The 22215-nt window shown below is 31.1% G+C and overlaps 1 protein-coding gene across 9 annotated transcripts; it reads left to right on the top strand.

Annotated features, from left to right (window-relative positions):
- The first annotated feature begins 862 nt into the window (after positions 1-862).
- On the top strand, positions 863-18883 carry LOC117240389. 9 transcript variants are annotated; one of them, XM_033506412.1, is made up of 13 exons: positions 863-1212; positions 2961-3003; positions 12046-12196; positions 12271-12484; positions 12829-12924; positions 13255-13492; positions 13564-13865; positions 13944-15875; positions 15953-16058; positions 16142-16484; positions 16572-16812; positions 16906-17777; positions 18049-18883. In XM_033506412.1, exons 1-13 carry the CDS (start codon positions 1207-1209, stop codon positions 18218-18220), a joined length of 4716 nt encoding a protein of 1571 aa, XP_033362303.1. In that variant the 5' UTR covers positions 863-1206; the 3' UTR covers positions 18221-18883. The 9 variants fall into 9 exon arrangements, with proteins under 9 accessions (XP_033362303.1, XP_033362308.1, XP_033362307.1 ...); XM_033506417.1 differs by having other exon boundaries at positions 900-917; XM_033506416.1 differs by lacking the exons at positions 863-1212; positions 2961-3003 and adding exons at positions 4586-4960; positions 7279-8076 and having other exon boundaries at positions 18013-18883.
- The last annotated feature ends 3332 nt before the right edge of the window (positions 18884-22215 follow it).

Here is a 22215-nt window from a genome sequence, read left to right as displayed (position 1 = left end):
AATTCGTACCAATTTAAAAAAGTCAAATTAACAAACTAATTTTAATTTAAAATAAAAATTTCTCTCTAATTTATAAATCTAATTGATAAATTCTGAAAAATTCATTAACGTCCAAATGAAATAAAAATGAAATAGTAATAAAGCAATTCTTTCTTTAATACTAATATCTACCAACGAGCTAGTAATGCTAATGTCTATACTAATGACTACCTATAAAATTTTCAATATCATGAATAAAATATAATACAATCATTAAATTCTTTTCTTGACAATAATAACAATGAAAACAATAAGATTAGCTGAATATAATAGATCTTTTGATATTCAACGATGTATTAGCGCGTATTTATTCCATCGTTGAACAAGTTTTTTATAAATATCTCGCTGTATACAAGACATTAGTCATATAAGTAAATGTTTTTAGTATCATGTTCGTTACAATCGTTCTCATCTACACATATACCCTAAGCATAAGGTGCAGGTCGTGCAAAGAAGTAACAGCCTTTCTGGACACGGATATCAAAGCGCAGAAAATCAATATGAAAGGCGAAGTCGGTTCGCAATCGCGGTACGATCACGTATTCTTGCTTAGAAAATAGTATCGTAAAATCAGTACTGCTAATCAGTAGCATTCACTATTTCGTAACGATTACTTATGCATAAGCAATATCAATACATGGATTAGTCAATTTTGAAAAGTATTCAGAAAAACATTTGTTGGAGCTAAATAGGAAGCTATGGATCAGTTGTTCGATCATCGACGCCTGGAGAGGGTGTTTAGGCATGCGCAGCATAGCTCGAAAACATTAAGGGATGGCCGTACCATCGACGGTTCATTATCATTGCGCCCTTCGCATCAAGCCGAACAACAGTGCTCGAGACATTAGTGGTTAAAACTCCACGCACGCGAAGAGAACGTAAGTGCGAAACAGAATCATCCCCTTTCTTCGTAAACGACCGTAAATTCGGGAGCATGCGCGTTCGACATTAGACAGGGGTTGTTGTAGTCAGGGAGGGGCTCTCTTTACCAGAATGACTCAGAATATGCATTCCGGAAAGTACATCTTCGAGTGATTTTTAAGAAGTGACATGCATATACGACTACTATATAATCGTACAGTGATATTCTCTTGGAATTCTACACGATGTCATAATTCGTGGTAGTGTTAAGTGTTACGTGGATCGACTGTCAGCTGTCCCTTCACCATGAACGTGAGTACTTTAGGCCGCCTCTAATATCGACTCGTTTTCTAGCACCGAAGAATGTGGGCGTGTGTTTCTCTATTCTCCGGTTAATATACACCTTGTGTGTGTATTAACATAATCAGAAGTAGGAATGCAGTGACGTTTATCTAGTAAATGAAATAGGATCAAGAAATTCTTGTTAGTTGTCTCCTTATCTTAGTAAATTCCTAATTGTAAGACATAGTTGAACCTAATACGTCATTGACCTCTGTTACACATAAAATCGATGTGAAGGTTACTCTAATCAAGAAGTTTTTTGCCTTGCACTGCGTTTTGTGCAAATATACCGATCAATACGCTGTATCTGAAAAATTTACCCAATTATTGATACCTACTCCACAAATCTTTAGTTTGTTATATTCAATTATTCCGACATTTCGAAATATTCACTAAAACTTGCTTAGTATTTATAAATTTTCTTTAAATAAATACAATTAAAGATCTGCTCAGAAATTATCTTTCTCTAGCATTAATAAATTCACTTTTGTGAAACTTAAAGCAATGATAAGTTTGCAAAGTACGATATGTATAATAGATTGGGGTTATCATTTTTACCATTTGTTGGCACGATTTTGTTTATATGAAATTAGAGATACGGGCGATAAGGATCAATTTACGAAGCTCAAGTAGCTGAAGATAATTGTAACAGGAGTGATTCATCCGTTTCTCATTTAGGCACGAACTCTTATTAGGATCCAGTGACCTTGTTCCCCGGAGTACTCGGCCTTTTTTGTTTGCTTGCGTCGGAAAAATGCTCGCAGCCTTCTGTATATCGTGTTCTTCTTGCTAATTACAATCTGCCGCCTTTATTCACTCGTTGAGATTTATATGGATATACCATGTATCCTCTAGAGAAAAGGAAAGAGTAGAACAAAGCCATGTGGGTTGTAGAAAGAAAAACGTGTTTCGGAATTGCAAAAGAATGCCCACATATCTGATGACTTTATCATCTATGTTTTTTGTCTAATCTCTGATTGAAATATACGAATTTTGTTATCGATATAATATCCCTTTTCTATCACTGAAACAATAATGAAAAAATAGTATTAACGTAATAAATTTAAACAAATTGCTAGTTGAAAAAGAATTATAATATAAGTATAAATATTTGCTTAAATGATGCAACTGTTGTTAGCTTACAGAGACAAGTTCATAATATGCAATTTGATAACAATTAAGGTAGATCGTCCCATAATACATAATGATTATAAAACAGAGAAACGAGAAGTATTCTCCTCTTAACAATATTTATCTTAGTTCTCAAGTTAAGAAAAGGAGAATGCATTGCAATCTTTCCAAGGTACTGCTTCGCTGCATTTGTGAAGGTTCAAAAATAGTATCATATTTTATAACTTGCTACTTATGAAATAACTTAAGAATGCAGGTTTCTTGTCTCAACCCTTCAGTTCAAATTCAATGGTGTTCTAGTGAAAGATTATTTAACCATTAAGAACTTAAAGAACTTAAGAATTCAATAAAACCACGCCGTCCTTACTTCCGTCGATAATATGTCACTATATTTTAAATATCAGAGGTAATATTGAATTTGACGAAAACTCAGTCAACCCTAAATGTCATTATATTTCAATGTGGAAAAGTTTCTAACATGGTAACACGATACAATAAAGAAGAACAGTCGGCCTTCATTTTTTTAACATTACGTATATTGGCAATACGCCGGCAAACAGGATTAATAATGTGACCATATTTTTCAGGCCTTGGCGACGGGTATTGTCTGCGGCAACGGAGAACGCGTTGGTGAGTTCAGTTTATACTATACATTTTCGTAATTTATGCTTCTATCAACCCATATCAAATGTAGATCAATCTATGAAAATCAAATACATTATATTCTCATGATAATTGATGTTTAATTATCGAACTATAGATATTTATGCAAATTTATGAATTATAATTATAATTATAATTAAAAAGATAGAATCTAGATAGAAAACTGTTTTACTCTCGACAAAATTTGTATATTTTGTATATTTTGCGATTATATGCAATGTGTACATCTATGCATTTTCCGCAGTTTACTAATTATTTTTAAACTCAGATATACCTATTATTTTTCCAAAAAGATGATTGAAAAATAATTCTATTTTGCGATTATCGTGAGAATTCGGGCATATCTAAGTTGATATTTACTCTGTTTTAATTCATTTATGTACTTTATTGAACATGTTCATTGCGCATACGCATTAAGGATAGCAAAACATGAATATTTCTTTGTCATTGATATATAAAGGGTGGTAGTTTCTTTTTCAATGCCTTATTGTTCTCATAAGTATCTAGAAGTGATTGCATTATGGTGTACTGGTCTACAGTACTACATACAAAGAAAAGCTTGTAATGCGATTGACACAAACGTGATTATTTTCGTCCTCCTGTTTCTTTCTACCCATTTCTTTAATTTTTGTTATCTTGATCAATTTTCTATTGATCTTCTATTGTATTTCGCGAACTGGAATTAATTGCTTTACTATTATTAAAATCTTAAAGGTAACTGTGTGGTAACTCATACAGAATAATCAATGACTTGAAAATTACTTAATCTGTATTCACGATCTTTAAATTATATTGAACTCTCTCAATTTTATGCATATATTAATACAGATATTGAATACGTAATTTCCTTACATTTTGTTTCATCGGAAAATGCATTATATTCATGAAAGAGCTTATCAATTTGTTAAATTGTTTATATTTAGATATCTTAGCACCTAGATCTCAGAGCTAACATTACAATACTTACGTATATGAATTAATAATTCTTTTTGAAAATATCATTTATATTTACCTATAACAGAAATAAAATAAAAATAAATGCTGCATAGAAATTTGTACTTTTTCATAAATACATCCGTATTCAATCCAAAAAATTTCGCGTTCTATCTAATTGAAAAGCTCCTTTAAGCTATTTTTAACGTTTATTCTGCAAGTCGATTTTTCGTAACAGCAGTTCAAGCGCTGACTCAAATTTGAACTGGTGATCAACTGATATACATTCTACAAAGACACAAAAAAATAAATTTTGAAAAATTTTAACAATTGACAAAATTTAAACTCAGAATATGAAAAAGCCGTAAATTATGTCAAGCTCTAATTTGGTCGTACATTGTTTCCCTATTACCGTAATCTAACCTCTCGCCGTGAACCTGTCGATAAAAATTAACTGAAGACGAAATCAACTCGTGTTTGCTACGAACTTCGATATGAAACACCTCGTATGCATTCAATGAGCCGGCAGTGGAGAGCTGCTCTCTATTCTGGCCGAGGCAAAGCGGGTATTTATTAATAGAGATTAAACTCCGCGTCGTGTCGTGCCGTGTGCAAACGCTCTCCCGCGCAGGACACACGCTGTTAGAGCAGTCTGACTCAGACAGCGGTCCAGAAACTGATTCCGCCAAAATAAACGTGGAAAAATTGTGTTGCCCATCGATCACAATCTGTGTCCATCGTTTCAGATCGAATTAAACCTGTTATCTGAAAACAAGCAAACGTGTGTTTGTGTCCAGTGTCGTTTTACAAACAGCAGTTTTAGAAAAATTTATACATGTGATGGTGTATTTGGCGATTAGTGAATAAACAAACTATTTTGGAAAGGATGAATTCGTGAGAATCATGTGAGCATCCGGTGTGAGGATGTCATTTTTGTACTTGCGTGTTTCTTGTGTAATACGTTCATGAGAACTCTTACGAGGAACTACAGGTTCGCCCTCTTTCGCTAGAGTATTGCACGGAACGTATGACTTGCGGAAGATGGTCTTTCCGTTTTTGAATGTCTCATACAATTAGTGTTTAAGTTCATGAAGATCATTTAGGTTCATTTAAAAAGGGATACTTAACCTAACAGTAGCGTCCGTAGTCCTTCATGATTCTAGGGAATTTTCTATATTAATAAATATAAATAGTGATTTATTTTATATGACCATCTCTACTCTCAATAAAATCTTCATACTTACATATAAGTTAGGTAAGTATGGCAAAAAATATAGGCTATATTTTGAACAGTAAAAAGTTTAAGACAAGGCACGAAAGACTCCAGTGTGACTCCAGTTACTAAAATGAGAAGTTTATTTGACATGACAAAAGGTGTGAGGAAACTATTTCCGCAGCAGGCATATACATTAGTTCTATGTTTAACGATGTCGCATTTGATTCAAATATTTTATGCAATTTGAATTTGACAATGGTCAAATAGATAGAAGACAATTTCAACTAAATATTTGAAAGTATCGCAATAAATTTTGTGAGCATTTTTTATGTAGTTTAAGCTAGCCAATGTCACATCGAACTGAAGAGACTTCAACATACCATATGACAAAACATACAATAAGCATAGACTATTGTTGTTAATTTTGATTTACTAGGTCGTCATTCCTACATACTTTATCGTAGAAATTTGTACAGTGTATGTAATGCAACGATAGGTTCGTCGAGCGCATACTTACTATAATGAACGTTTATTTATCTACATTTAGCCTGCATTCGATTACTATGGCACCGGCGAGGTTAATCGTTCGACATTATCGATAAATTATCAGCGTATAAACAAATTGTATACTCTTTACTCTCATTGAATACATACACATCTCATCAAATACAAATGATAAATAATTGCTACTTTTTTAAATTCACTACTTCGAGTTTGAAGTTCATATTAGACTGAAGAAAATTTAGGATAATGTATTATCGATAGGTTCTTTTCAGCAACTTAAAAAATCTATGCATTTTATGCATTACAATAAGCAATTTCGCTGAGTCAGTTACTCCAATAATCTTCAGACAATCAGTGTGACTCAACATTTCAACAATTTTTATCTTTTGCTCGTATTTCAAAGCTTTAATCGGTCCGACGAACCCTCGTTATCTTAACGTTCGATTAACTCGGAACAATTGCTTCACCACTTGTTGCAATTTAGGCAGTTGAACGCGTCTACTGACGTAACAACTATTATTACTATTGTCTTCTAGAATATTAGACCGATGCCAAAACTACATATGTTTCGCAAATCTTCTTAATCTTCCGTACCTTTGTTTAAACTATATATCTCTCTATTTCTATATCTAACATATCTCTTTATTTTGATACCCAGATGTGGTTTTTGTCAAATTCCATGAGTCATCTTGATAGGCACGCCTCTTTGATATGTTACTTTAATGACTGCAGATACTAAAGAAACTCTGAACTTTTTACTGTTTAGAATGCAGTTCATAACTTTTTACTATTTCTAAATTATAAATATCAGTATGAAAATTCTGTAGCAAATATGACAATATAACTCTATTAAACGAGCAAAAGAATATAAGCCATATTTTGGTCAAAACAGAATATGCTGATATATTCTACATTGCTGTCTTTTGCTTATGATTTTAATAATACAAGTAAATTTCAGTTCTTTCCCCTCTTGTATCTGAGATTCTAATAGTATGTACGTATATTCGAAATCTAATATTTGATTTTACATTGTATTTTAAATATTATACCTTGTAATATTGTAAATGCTACTATGTAAAACTAATAATTCTGACTTATACTTTTTTATCCACTAGAGATGAAATAAATCACTAGTTATTTATTTATTATAATTATTTTGCCTAGTCCTTTCGGATTTGAACCAACTTCCGGTTTTGCATTATATTACATTCTTTAATTCTTTGGTTCTTCCTAAAATCTACATTTCACTTCACGTACAGCAATCCATAAAATATAAAATTTTAAACAATCATATAATTATAACAAATAATAATATCTTATTTAAAACTTGTAAGAATAAGGTTATGGAATTATGATTCTAGTTAGTTTTTACCTATTAGTTATTTATTAATATAAAGAATTTTTCTGGACCACGAAAGACATCGGTATGCTATTACAAGATTAATCTACTTACAATATTTGAAACGCCATTTTGTTTCGTGTATTTAGTAAGAATTGTTTAATCTTAAAATGTAAACAAAGATTTCGTTTGACAAGTAATTCAAAATACATAAGACTTAACAATTGTAATATGTATCTCTTTTTCGCAGTAGAAATCAGTGTAAAGTGTTTGATACTTGAATTCTTCAAGATTCGTGCGGTTGCACACTTTTCGCGCATGGACGTCGCGTTTATCTGGCAGTAAAACCGGAAACGTGGGTTCAACTACGACGATATGCCTGTTCATTGTTCGCGATGTAAACGTAGAAACGAAGTGGTGTGTTATAAACAAAGGCATCTTTGAAAGGTGTCATCGGCTCGAGCAGAGACGTGTAATCGACTGTGTTTTACGCGTGCATATTTTGTTCATCAAAGTGCAAATATCTTCCATATAGGAAAGCGACGGAAGACCGTGGAGTGTCGCGGGAGTTGTTCCCATTCGTGATGTAACTTTGAAGTGATAAATGTACATATATATGCGTCTATGGTGGAATAATGAAAAGTGAACATTTTAAAAAGATGAACAAAAAAGCTTCGATATACTCGCATCTGAACGATTAATAAACCTTTGTGTAAATATTATTCATTTATTAGATTATTAAAACGCGTGTGCTTGGATCGAGTTTCTCTCGAGAATCTTTGTGAGACACTTTTAACTGGTTAACCAGTGAGAGAGCGTTACTACTATGTTGTAACGTGATAGAACAATAAAAACGCTGAATATTGACAAATGATGATAGTGCTTTTGTTGTGCGTCATCATGAAAATAGCAGAGTTCTCTGTGGGTCGTATAAGTCCACCATTCCAAGCGCCTGCACGACCGCCACATCTCTACTATGGCAAACCGAGGAAGGAACGAAAGTATTACCGACGACTTAATGAAAAATGCAATTGCCTATTTTATAATCGTAAGAATATAGAAAATCCATTATGCTTTATATGTAACATATTTTTAGTTCATGTTTAGGTGTTAATATCTGAATATACTCGTCAACGATGATGATTAAGCTTATAAATACGAATTTTGTTAATGAGTGAAACAGCTCACTTGATAAAGTAGTAATCTAATATGTATGTAATAGAAAAATTTAGGTCCGAGTCCCAAATTTTTTCTCCGTATAAAATCCATATATGATTTTGATCTTCTTGCTTCTGTTTCATGTTTGGCCAGTTTAATTATCATTAACCTCGCTGTTTTCCTCGCTTCTTCATCACGTTTGCATCTCTTCAGATATCTTCCTTTTTTTGAAGTACTTCATTTACAAAAAGCATGGAATATACAAAAAGTAGTAAACTTATGTTGAAATTATTTTATTATCCAAGGCTGCGCGTATTAACAGTCACTAGTAAATAGCTATCGTTCAATATGATAGAATAATAACATCAATTCAGACACACAGTTTGAAGAATTGCATTTCCATACAGGATATGTAATTGAAACATATATGCTACTGTTAAGTTCTCTGGAAAAGTTTAAGAAATGTCTTCTAATTTAAAATTCTCCCACGGCTACATATGTAAGAAATGACGCCTTGTTCCACTATTTCGGGTAGCGTATTCGGTGTGGGAGTATTTTACATGTGTGCACAGGCAAAAATAATTGTACGACATCCGAAACGTTTAAGTATATATGTACGCGCAACATGATCGTATGGTGATTCATAATATATACGCATCACAATTTCATTTGATTTAAGGTCATTAAAAATTTCTTTTTATTTTTTTAAAACAAAACCAAATAGTACGAAATAATGTTTCTAGATTTTAAAGAAACATTGGTACTAGTACGGATATAAATTCGAATATGAAAAAATGTCGAATCATGTACAGAAGAAGAATTTTATTAAATTAGAATAGATTTGTTGATTTATTTGGTCATGAAAAAATTGCAAATGGAAACCAAGCCAAGTGAATTCAATCTCTTTGGCAAAAAGATAGCGGGGTTAAGTTTCATCAGTTCACGCGTAAAATTTTCGTCGAGTCGCGAAGTTTGGCTCTTGAATTTCTTCCCTCGCTTCTTCTGCGATTTGCTAAAATTATCCAGTACCTTCGACACTGACGAACGAAGTACCATGTAAGATTTTTCCTCAGACGGGTAAAACCACAACTAACACTTGATATTAAGATTTCAGATACATATGTACAACCTTCGACAGGTTCAACTATCTAATACCATATCACGTTTACTCAATTTAATAATATTTAAGTTGCATCTTGAAATAAAATTAGCTAAAACTTCGCAAAAATACGAAAAACAAATTACTTAGCAATGTCAAGTTTTTGTACTGCTGAAACATTTTAGTAGGTTACTCTTCGTGGTATTAACCTAGTAAGAGACAAGCAGTAAAATAATGCGACTTTAATACATGAGAGAAGAAAGAAACAAAAATTAAGCAAGAAACAATAATATTTTTGTAACTTAGACCGATATGTCGAGTGTATTTTCTTGCATACAGGTTTTCCTTGTCTACCAAAGAGCTTGTATAAAAATATTTCTTAAGTTGAAAATTTTTTTCATCTATAGTTTCTAGAACAGGTGTCAGTTTGACGTAATTTATGATAATTCTATAAATAATTCAATTTTACTAAACTTCATATAATTCTAAAAGCTAAATAAATTAGCAAAATCCAACTCTCAATGAAGAAAAGTGGAATCCAATAATCTAAATTGACTAAAAAGGACTATAAATGAAATATTACGTTATTCCTAACATAATAGTTAAATTAGCTGAGAATTACGAAAATATATATGTTATGAAAATTTATCTAGGAAATATGAATTGAAATATCAACACAAAGACTTTATTAGCATATTTGAGTGAATTAAAGTAGAATTTTAAGCAATGATTCTATGGAAGAATGTTGAAAGAATCTTTTACTCAAATGTGAATGTTTCCGATAAGCGACAAAAGAAATCTAACGTATCGTATCGTAGCCTTAATTCAGGCGTGTTGTATCCGATTTCCTTTTGCCCACCCTTTACGCTGGATTGGTAATGCTCATGCGCCGCATGAGCAATCGTACTCCATAGTCCATAGGCGCAGTTAAAATGAATTCCTAAGTCCTATGAGTGACGGGCGGATTGTCGCCATATGGTCGTGAGCATGAGTGTTTTCGGATAACATTTATCAAATGTAAATATTTTCTGTAGAACAAAAAACCCAAGCGACCGTGGCGATGCGATGGAAAAGAATTATTCGAGGTACGATTTGGAACTCGTATTCAAAACAACCTTTCTCTTTTTCTTCTCATTATACTATATCAATGCATTATTTTAGTCTGTCTATGAAGATGAATTGAAGATTCTTGAAAACGTGTATGGCTATTCATTGAGTTGTTAACTATAGTCGTTAACTATGAATGACAGTGAACTATGAACTATCTTACTATATCTAGTTTGCGATGTTTATAACTTTGTCTATTGTTGTGTCGCCTACATATGTATCTGATACTAAATATAGAAGTAAATCTAACATGTACATACATATAATAAAGTTAAGTCACGTAGGATATTTATACTTTTACTTAATGTTTTTAATTACTTTCATCATATTGCATGGTGTGGTATGAAATATTATTAATCAATTTATATATGAAATTCGTGCTTTTTAATCATATTTAACAAATAATAAGCATCTCTATAGAATATTATCCAATTATTGATTTCGATGTTTCGATAATTCCTAAACAAATTATTTGTTATGTGCCTAATACCTAGTAATAAACATTTACATTTGAATTTCGAAATGATTCGAACATTTCTACTATGTACTGTGAACATGATTCGATATTTAAAATTCTTGAAAGCCTTGGTGGCTTCATAATCTTCAAAAAAGTCTATCTTATATTTTATATGTTATGTATCTTATATAAAATATTGAAGATCGAATATACTATAAAAGATCATACATATGAGATATTAAATGCCTCCAAGATTTAAGAAATTCAATATCTATATATCAAGATTTAAGATTCAATCGTAAAGTTTTTTAAAAATATCGAATTTTGTTCGAAGAGATTCTAATGTTTTGTCATACGTGCATATTCAAAGCGATTCAAATCATTTCGAAGCACATCGCTATCTACGTCGTGCATGTATCTCTCACAGCATCATCGATTTCCCAAACTAAAATTAATACATTGCGGTCGATTAATTAATTATTTATTACGAGACAACTAACCTTAAAGCACGCCCTCTTAACTGTCTCGATGACGCGCAGCCTTGATCATCTCCGATACGGGACACGAGCGCATTTACTCAAATGCGTCCGCCATAACCTTAGCCTGACGTCATTGGCTGACACTTCTTTATCTATCGTGAACATTCCACGGTGCACGAAGAGAAACTCCTGACATGTTTATCAGTGCATCGTTGATAACTTTATCAATAATGTCGGAGTAAGTGATCTACCGTGGTGCTCCAGAAATGTAATTCGTTACCATTACCGTGATACTACGACTATGTGAGCGTTACATTAATAAAGAATGGTTATCATGTACCATTATTTTTCTTGTAATAATGTAATAACACCGATGCCACGTTCAGTTTCATACGCTAAATCCTTATTTTCCTACATGATTTGTGTGACACGCGGAATACAACGTTATAAAGGTTTGACAGACTTGGGATCCTGTCATGAGCTGTAATCAGAGTATAAACAATGTAAATACATTAATTATGATCAATCCACGTAACTTTTAGTAGCAGAAATCGTTGCGTTATGCGTGATTTCCAATGTTATATTGGTGAAAAAAAGAAACATGTTTAACAAACCACAAAAGCACTTTGTCTATGCAAGATATGGTCTGTTTTTCATGGTTTTTTAACTATTGTATAATTTAATGATTGCTTATTGATGATGCATAATGTATTTTAGGTGCAGGCAAAGGGGCTGCAATGATGGAAGATCCACAAACACCAGGATCTGATTGTAACTCCAATCCTGCAACAGATTCTATTCAACATGATTTAATTAGCTCTGAATTTGTGCAGGACAATGTGGAGTATCAATGGTTCATTGATTATGGGTAAGATTTTAATAACAGTTATAATACATTTATATATTGTAGACATATATATTTATGTTTATATAAATTGCTAGTTACAGAGATGGAGGGCTTCATGTTCATCCAAGTGTATTATCCTCACTCTCTGCTTCATATTCTCGAGAAGATCTGGGCTATTATGATGACCTTGCCCGTAATTTGGATGCTAATTTGGCAGAAATTGATATGGAAAGCTTTCGTACAGCAGATATCCATACTCTGCTTACAGCATTGCCTGTCATGTGTACAGATCCAGTTCAGCATTCAGAGGTAAACAAAATTCATTATTATGTATGTTATTCATTTTATACAATCTTTTATTTATATTGTAATATAAGTTATATAATCTAATTATCAGAAACAATTATTTTCATTGTGGATAGTTTGCAAGCAAATATATTATATAAATCTTTCTTGATATTATAAGAACTAATGTTTTTTAGTCTTATTAACATTGATAAATTGAGGTATCTTTCGGTAAATGTTATTTTTTTAATTTATAAATGGTTCTTAATAGTGGTTTTTGGTTATAACATTTTAAGATATTTCCTGTTTCTTCATTGTTGTTGTAAATAATATTCTAAAAGTATTCTATATCTTCATTATCATGGCAGTTTAACTATCAAAGGGAACGATATGCCAGTATATCTGGATCTGTTATGGAAAAACTTGACATCGGTTCATCAATCAGCCCTCATACCAGCAGCCAGGTATGATAATGGCTGAGAATGTTGAATTCCTTTTACTGATGTTTCTTTAATACTGAAGATAATATAAAAACATCTATATTGACATGAATTTTGCTTAACATGAAAATAAAACTTGATTTGCTTGCAATTCCTCTGCATGATTAATAAAAGAAATAATTATAAACTGATTTGATTATGTAACAACTATAGGAAATAAAAAATATTAAAATTAATGAATCCAATTCTCAAATTTATACAATGCATGAAAATGACCTGTGCTAGTTTTGCAAAATGCATGAAATTATTTAGGAATGTGTAGAATCTACTCTAAAATCACTCTTTGTATTAAAGGGAGAAGATTCCGCCTGTTCAACAACAGATACAATTTCCATATGTAAATCATCATTACTCTTCTCTCCTCTGAAAGAGACACCCATACTACCACCAGGGGGTAGTTATAGCGTCGACTCTCTGGACTGTGAGGATATGCTACTAACATGTCAGACAAATAATAAAGAGAACTATACTATTGCTTTTGAGGGTAGTATTACAATGTATTCAGATGGTTCACAAGATTTTGATAATCAAGGTATAAAAGTAAATGCTTTAAAATATGTATAAGTAATGTATAAATTAATTCTGTTAACTTTCTTTTTATAGAAAAACAGCAAAAAGCTTATGAAACTGTAGAACCATATTATAAGAGAAATGCGGATTTGAAAAATGTATTAAACTTATCAATGGCATGTTCTGATTCTAAGATATATACAACATGGAGCAATTTGAAACATTCTTCTATGAATAAAATTATAACCCGTCATCCGTCAGGCAATAATAATACAATACCGGAATTTTCACATGGTGTGGAAAATATCATATCTGTAACAAATAAGAGAAGTCAAAGTTTGCCAGATCTTACTCAAGCTACACAATTCCATCTCAATATGCCTCTCAATTTTTCTGTAAGTTTTAAATACATATTATATTCAAATTCTAAAGAAAATATTTCATAATATAACTTTTGAATATTTTTGGAACAGGTTGATTCTGCAGAATCAAATAATCACGTACAACAATTACATAGTTCAGGATCTGTAATGAGTCGGTCTATAAACGAAGAAAGTTCTGATAATGGAGAACATAATTCAACAGGAAAGAAATTGCAAAATTTAAGTCTTGTAAAATTATTTATGAAACAAAAAAGTATGAGTGCTGAAGGAATGAGTCTTACATTGGATCAATCAGACTCTGCTAGTGATAATGGATGGCCTACAAACAATAGTGCTAGTGATAGTGGTACTAATACAAATACGCAAATACAACGGCAAAATATAAATAATATCCCTAAACGTCAAGTTCCAGAAAGTGATTTTTCTATTAATTGGGTTAAAAGTGATCAACATAACAATCAAGAAACGGAAAATCAGAAAGACAGCTTTAACGACATTCCAAAATATACATCAACGATAAGTGAACAAAAGGATGAAATGATATCATCCGCATCTATAGAAGAGCTATCAGAGAATATGTCTAAATCAGATCTAACACACGATAATGATGCCGACCAAAATGACATTGATGTTATTCCTAACGTTTTCGAACATCAGCGAAAAACTGCATGGGTCAAATCATTAGAAAAGAAATATCCAATTTGCAAAACGACAGGTATTCAAGCAATAGCTGAGACAGAGGATAATTCAGTCCAAACATCACTAGTATATATACCACCTGTAAAAGAAAAAGAAAATCCATCTTTACGAGAAACGATTGTTAATAAAAAGCCAGTTTATGTTGTATATCCGAATTACGCTTTACCAGATTTATCGTTTCTCAATATTAAAGATACAAAGTTAGATTGCGTAACTTTAAAGCCACAATGTTTTGGAAAAAATAGAGTTAGCTGGAAACATACTGGTAGATCTGGTAGACCATTCTCATGTAATGATATAGACACGTTACGTCAACGTGGATTTTCACATGTTAAAGACTGGGAGTCGTTAACATTCCTTTTGCCTACTGAGTACAAGAAAATTTTGCACGATGTACCAGAAGTTTCGAGGCATATCAATATTCACGAAGAAACAAAGAAGCCTCTATTTTGTTTATCCCCTCCAATGCGTCATAAAACTCGTACTATAAGCGAAATCATACCAAATAATTCATCCTCTACTAGTAGTACCGCGACACAACCATCCTCCGGATATCGAGGATCTTCTACAATATTAACTGATTCTTCAACAAATCAACAAACGTTAAATAATGCAACCAATCCATTGTATCTTTACCGTTATGATAGTATTAGTTCTGAGGCCAGTTTAGTAAGTAATGATAAAAAGATTCATAGGCAAATTAGTAAGACAAAAACAGCCTGTCCATCTTTTCCAAAACGATCGATTTCTTTACCACATGGAGATCGTGAATCCGAATTTTCTAGCGGTAAAGTACCACCAAGACCACCTTTACCCAGAAGTATTTTAAGGAAAAGTAAGGTTCCTGCAAGTAAAAGATATAGCATGTTCGAAATGGGAGATGTAGAAGAAATAGAGGATCAATCACCTGAAACAAATAAGAGAATGTCTTTACAAGAACCATATTATATGAATAATGATTTACAATTAGCATGTCGTGGTCGAGTCGCTGATCCAGAAAAAGATGTCGATGAGACGGAAGAAAGATATCATACAGAAAGAGTAAATGAAATAGCTAATACCGGAGACTTAGAGACTGAAAATTCTGAAAATAGCGAAGACGACGTAAAACAACTGGAAGAATTTCTGAAGCGCAGCGGTTTCTCGTCACAGAGTAGTGATGGAGATACTGAAGATCCCGATGTTAAATTAAGATCGTATGTAAGAAAGTTTTTAGCTCTCAGGATGAATAAAGATGTTACCAAAGCTACTGATATGATAGAATCACAGAAAAAGACTGTCAGTTTTGCCGTAAACCAAAGGAAAAAGTATTTAGACAATAAGGTGATTTTACTTGACTTTTGTATTATTATTATTTGTGTTAAATTTCGTACGTGCTTAAATTTTGAAAAATATTTTAGGGTAACTTAAACGTTACTACAAATGAACAAAGTAAAGATATTGTATTCACAGATGAAAGAAGAGCGATGAGTCCAGATAATAAATTGGATTTAGATGAAAAGAGAAGTAAGTATATTACTAATAATTTTAACATAATTTTAATTTTTACGATACAATATAATAAATTATGAATACATGTAAATTTCCAGAAATGATATTATCCGTAAATAAAGCGGTAGATTTGTTACTGAAATATTGGAACACTGAATCAATCCATAGTAGACAAAATTACAATGACAAAAATGAATGTGCTCAAATCTGTGTTAGCAACTTATGTCCAGCTTTGTATGCCATCATGTCAGATGGATTGAAATCACATTTAAATTCAACATTTGGACCAATAACAAATAGTGTTTGGCAAGTGGTTGAAGCATCTTCTCAACAAGGTCCAGTTACTAAAACATTGAATGAATTAGTGCAAAAAATTAATGGTGAAGACGTTATTACTGAGGGAATGCTAAAGTTTCATGCATTTGTATTTGGTTTATTAAAGTAAGTTAATATTGCAATATAAAAAAATCACATTATTTTATATACATGTATTATGATTATATTATAATCGAATTATAAACTTTACAGTTTAAGAGCTTTGGACGCATGGTTTGCATATTTATGTACAAGGGAATCCATCTTAAGGAAACATTATAATAATAACAGTTTATTTGTAGCAGCTTTGGCCAATGCAAATGCACGAGAAGTTGTGGATGCTCTCTTACATATTTTAAATCCTCTTGCGTTTTGCCCATTTCAGCTTGATCTTTTATATCAATATCGTCAACTTCATAATAGTTTCGGCAGTTTAAATAATCATACAATAAACGTTAGTATTATCGAATAATTTCCAATATTTGTTTTTTTTAAATTTTTATCACCAAGAATAATATTAAAGCTATATTACAATAATATTTCACAGGCTGTAAACTTTAGAAATGTCGACCTTGCTGCAAACGAACATCATTTTGATAAAACGGCGGATACATGTGCAATGGTTTCTAGTCCCAGAAAAGTACGTCCACGATCGTGCGTCGCTTATACAAACTACGACGATAAGCCTGGTGGTATACATAAGTCAGATATGGAAACTGTTAAAAAACGCTTAAGTAATCCTATAGGTTCGAAAATATTTCGTGCTCTCGATAAACTGGCTTCCGAAGATTCCGAAGATTATACTGATAGTTTAGAACATTCACCATTGAATAGAGCATCGAATAGACAACCTATATCGAGAAAATCTCATAGTTCAGAAAATAAAATAGATGATGAAGACAATATATCCGGAGAAGAGAAATTTAGGAAACTCCAAGAAAAATGGGAATTAATGGTCGGAAAAGAAGATGCAAAAATTCAACCACCGATATCATCACCCTTGTCACCCACAAGAACGCCTACCAGTGTAGGAAAATCTAAAATACCTAGGCTTCTTACTTCTCCGGTAAAACAATCGAATACAACAACAGGACCTGTTAAAAGCACAAAATCTCCCATTTCGGGAATTCCATCGTTGAAAAAACCGGTCATGTTATCAGCGACGAAAGCTACTCCAAAAAAGCCACTAGAAGTAAGGAACAAAGATGCAACAAAGCGTACTAGTAGAGTGGATCAGGAAATTGTAGGAGCAACAAGAACTCATTTAACACGACCTAGTTCGCTACCGTACAAGTCTTACGGGGTAATGTCTAAGGATAAACATTTAGTGTCTCCTCAAAGGCGAGCAGCGTCTACATCTTTACCACGACCTACTACTAGTAGTACCACAAGAAACCATCCTACAAAAAAGCCACTTAAGTAAGTAAAGAAAAAGTGGATACGCTCAATGCGTTGTTAAGTGTATCAAATCCATTGAATTTTTAATTATCAAAAGTTATAATATTTTTTGTTTTTATTATTTTGCATTTTATTAATTCTTGTACAATTTTATCATATTATTTATAATCTTTATTATATTGTTTCATTATACTCGTTATTTTATTTCAAGTTTAGTGCTTAATCTTTGGTTGTCCTCTCTGTTTCCTTTTTATAGATTAGTAAAATAACAGATCGCGCATCTCAATTCCAGAGAGGTTCGCACACTCACGCATAGAATGCCATCAGATAATGGGCATCTTGCATTTGCGGAAGGAGAGAAACTGAAAGTAATTCTAGAGGTAGATAGTAAGTGGTTGTTATGTGCCAGAGGTGATCGAAAAGGTCTGGTTCCGCGGATGTGTGTGTATAACATTCAGACTTAGCCCCAATAAATATCAGCAGACAGAGAAATAATTTAAGTGGAACAAAGATATAAGACTTTAATGTTATGAAGATATTCGATGAAATGAAGAAGAAATGTGTACAGTGTATTAAAGGAGAGGCATAGAATTGTTTTTAAATTATGATATAGTAATTGTTATTACTCATAATTGTTTGAAGCTTCATTTATATCGGATTGCGATAGTATTATCTCAGTCATACTGTCATTGATGAGAAAATAGGTATCACTAGTCATAGGCTTTCAAACCAGATTATATTTAATTAATTGAACATACACCTATTTATAACCAGAATGTACATATATACAGTAAAATATGATAATAATGATGATAAAGACGATAATGACATGTAATAACTTACAATAATTATGAATGTAACTGTGATCATAGTGTATAGGTAAGTTTATTAATGCGACTGTGCGATAACGTTGAATTTTATTTTTAATCTTCTAACTTATATTTTAGTCTTATCTATTCCGTACATCGCACGATTAACAGATATCTCGTTTAGTTTTATCTGGTGTATAAATTATTACATCGCGTGCTTGTGGTTCGCAACAATCACATTTTTTTACTTGCTTCATGTATTCTTTAGTATGCTGAAGCATACAATGTAATCAAATAAAATCTAAAATTGTAATTGTATCCCTGTATATTTCCTCCATATATCAGTATATTCCCTGTAAGGCATCTTATTTATTTAGAATATGAAGGTAGTGTAAATAAACGAATAAATATAAATAATAAATATAGTGTATAAATTAAAAGAAATATTGCTCCGCATTGTCTAAAAATATAAATTCTTTAAAACTCTTAAATACCTTCTGAATTACTTTAAATTATGTTACCTATTTGTGCAAATTAAACAGATTTGGTACAATTAAAGGTATCTGAGAAAAAGAAAATTATGGCTTAAAATAAGCGGCAAACAAAAAAAACGTGTTACTAAATATATGTTTATAAATAAACTTTTCATATTTATTAGATATGCTTTTTAAATATGTTCCTGCTTTTTGCGAACTTTGGTAAACCAATTTTAATTATCTCACTTATTAAAATGTTTATTTTGCGTGCTTTTAACTATGCAATTATATTATATGTTACATTATAGACAAAATAAACAGTTGTAATGGTATGACAAATGGTAATTCGTTTTCGGTCCTAACACATTAATAACGCTATTTTATTACAAACAAAAGCGATGTTATCTACATATTTAGATATTAAAAAATTTTATATTTTATATTATCTTTCCAAGCACCGCTTTTTTTATTCCCTCTTCTATAATGTTAATGTCCACGATCGATACCATGATCGTTTCAGATGAGGAACTTTATCTGCAACCAACACTCCTTTGCATACAATTTCATGGAAATGATTATTTCTGCTAGAATTGATACATTTCATCTATTATTTCGTTCGTTTGAAATAACATTTTCTTGTATATTCTTATTGTATAAAAAATTTGTCAGGCCAATGTTACAAAAATCTGTTACTACATAATAATTTTGAAAACAGTTACATCCAATGTGCATAGGAACATTCTATTGCTATGAGTCACATCATACTTAAATTATAAGTAAGAAATTACCTTTTTCTTTAATGGTCTTATTTCTAAAAATTACATTTCACTAAATCCTATTTACAGATCTCCTATCTTAGACTGAATGCAGATATAAAATACGTCTGATTAGGCTATTTATAATACAATGCAATTCAAACAAAAGATATATAATCAAACAAAGTTTACTAAAAATGTATTACACAATGAATTACTCAAAATTGTATATCAGTAGTAACAACAATGCCAAAAGTAGACAATATGATTAAATTACACATGTACATATATCATGTATGATATGAAACAAATTATGGTATCGGAAGTATTTTGATACTTTAATACTAAATATTACAAAAAACGTTCATCATATTTACAAATATGATTTTATCAGATATTTTATATCTCACGAAACAAAGAAACTTTGCATTGGACTAATGTGTGAGTATATAACTAAATGGTAAAATTAATATCTTCTAAATAAAAATTTCCTTTCTGGAGTATATTTTTTCAGTTATGTTTCATGACATTTTTCAGTACTTTTATATGGGATTAGATAACAAAATTCAAAAATATGATGTAACCAAATAGCAAAAAAGTAATTTAAATAACAAAATATTAAGAATAAATCTCTTAATTTATATTGGCGACATCAATAAGAATTATTATAGCCTTAGAAGTCAGAAATTATAATATTGATTTACATTAATATACAATATATTATATGTGACTGGAATGCCATTGCGGTACTGTCAATATTAAAACCTAAATTCTTTATATATTCATGGGATATGATTCAATAAAAGATAAGCAATGTAACGTGATACGTTGTATGCATGTCTATGACTTGTGTATCTATTTATATACAATGTGTTTCAAAATATTACCTCACCATTGCACTATCTTAAAATCAATATATGCTGAACAGCATAAAATTGCAAACATTCTTCTTTTTCTCTTTATTGTAGATAACTGTTTTATTCATAATTCAGTCTTATGAGAATAGACCGATTTCTCTGTCAAATGCACTGTTTCCTAACTTTTTACACGAAGATATTGTTGAATTATGTAATTACATAACAATTAGCAATGATGAGATTATAACATTCCTATTACATAATTTTTACAAATAAAATTCGCAGCATATACAGCATATATGAAATAAAAAATTTCTTCATAAATGCAGTCATCTGCTTTTCGATATGTAAAAGTCCAAAAATTTGTTAAATTCTAGATAGTGTTGTAATTAACCCATAATTGATTTCCATGTATGAGATTGTGTGATAAATAATTGTGTACTAACCACTAAATAAACTATGATTCATTTGATAAATCAACATTACTATAATTATATTGCATTGTAAAGATGAATATTATACATAAAGTTCTTGCTTTTTTTTAGAAAGTAATAAAAAAATAAAATAAAATTTAATAAAATAGTATATAATCAATTACAGGTTAATTTCTCATTTATAACATTGCATGTTAAAGATTAATAGGTACATGTTACCGATTTCAGTATCTTACTTAGCTACAAATTAATATACAAAGATGAAGCTATAGTGTGTGCATATATTACCCTTTTGGCACTGCTAAAGTCCAACATCAGAGATAAAACAACCTACCGATTCTCTACTTGCTCTGAGAAATTATAATTGTGAATTATAGAACATATCTAAAATTCAGTTAGGCCTCATTTATTGTTACAATACTTAAATTTTATACTGATTATCACAGCTTGTGTAATGCAATTATCCAATCTTGATCATATCAACTTTCATTAAGTTCAAGAATTTGACTATTCACAAAATAAAAGACTTTTATAACATAAATTTGATTTGTAATGGAACTTTGCTTTCTTTAACTAACTTTTTTAACTAAAATAAATCAGAGCAAGTAAAAGAAATCATTTATTTAGAATTGATACATTCAAATCACTATTTAAATAAAACAGTATCGTCCGAAACGTGCATCTTGAATAACCATCGTTTTCTTAAAAACAATTCTATATTGTTGCTCTTAGACCACTATTACGGAATTATTAGTGAACAAATAAATTAAATATTTTCACGACCATTTTAAAGATTATCCAGTCTCGTTATACAGTCTTCAATAAAATTGGAAGAAATTATAATATAAAACTTATAATATGAAAAACAACATTGTGTGTATCTGTGTGTGAAAACTGAATCTAGTGAAAATATTTTTTAGTTAGACAATATATGCCATAAAAAAATTGTACATATCGTAGAAAATTGGTTCATACAAAATGCTCCGTTTCATTTAATAATTTCAACATATAAATAATACATACATATATATAAAATTATGTATTCAAGACTTCTCTTACATAACCACTGTGAACACACTGGATGCAAGATTTATTTCAAAGCTAGATCATGTATATAATAATTAGAAA

Source organism: Bombus vosnesenskii, unplaced genomic scaffold (assembly GCF_011952255.1).
Source record: "Bombus vosnesenskii isolate JDL3184/JDL3185 unplaced genomic scaffold, Bvos_JDL3184-5_v1.1 scf7180000014621, whole genome shotgun sequence".
NCBI lineage: Eukaryota > Metazoa > Arthropoda > Insecta > Hymenoptera > Apidae > Bombus > Bombus vosnesenskii.
Note: the sequence above shows the minus strand (reverse complement) of the source record. Positions and strands in the feature narration are given on the sequence as shown.

What these genes read in the sequence shown, in the direction of transcription:
- LOC117240389 (XM_033506410.1), top strand. Translation starts at nt 7,899, where the DNA reads ATGATGATAGTGCTTTTGTTGTGCGTCATCATGAAAATAGCAGAGTTC. An exon ending in TAAATAATCATACAATAAAC is followed by an intron (nt 16,813 to 16,905) that starts GTTAGTATTATC and finishes AATATTTCACAG; the next exon opens with GCTGTAAACTTTAGAAATGT. An exon ending in CCTACAAAAAAGCCACTTAA is followed by an intron (nt 17,778 to 18,048) that starts GTAAGTAAAGAA and finishes TCTCAATTCCAG; the next exon opens with AGAGGTTCGCACACTCACGC.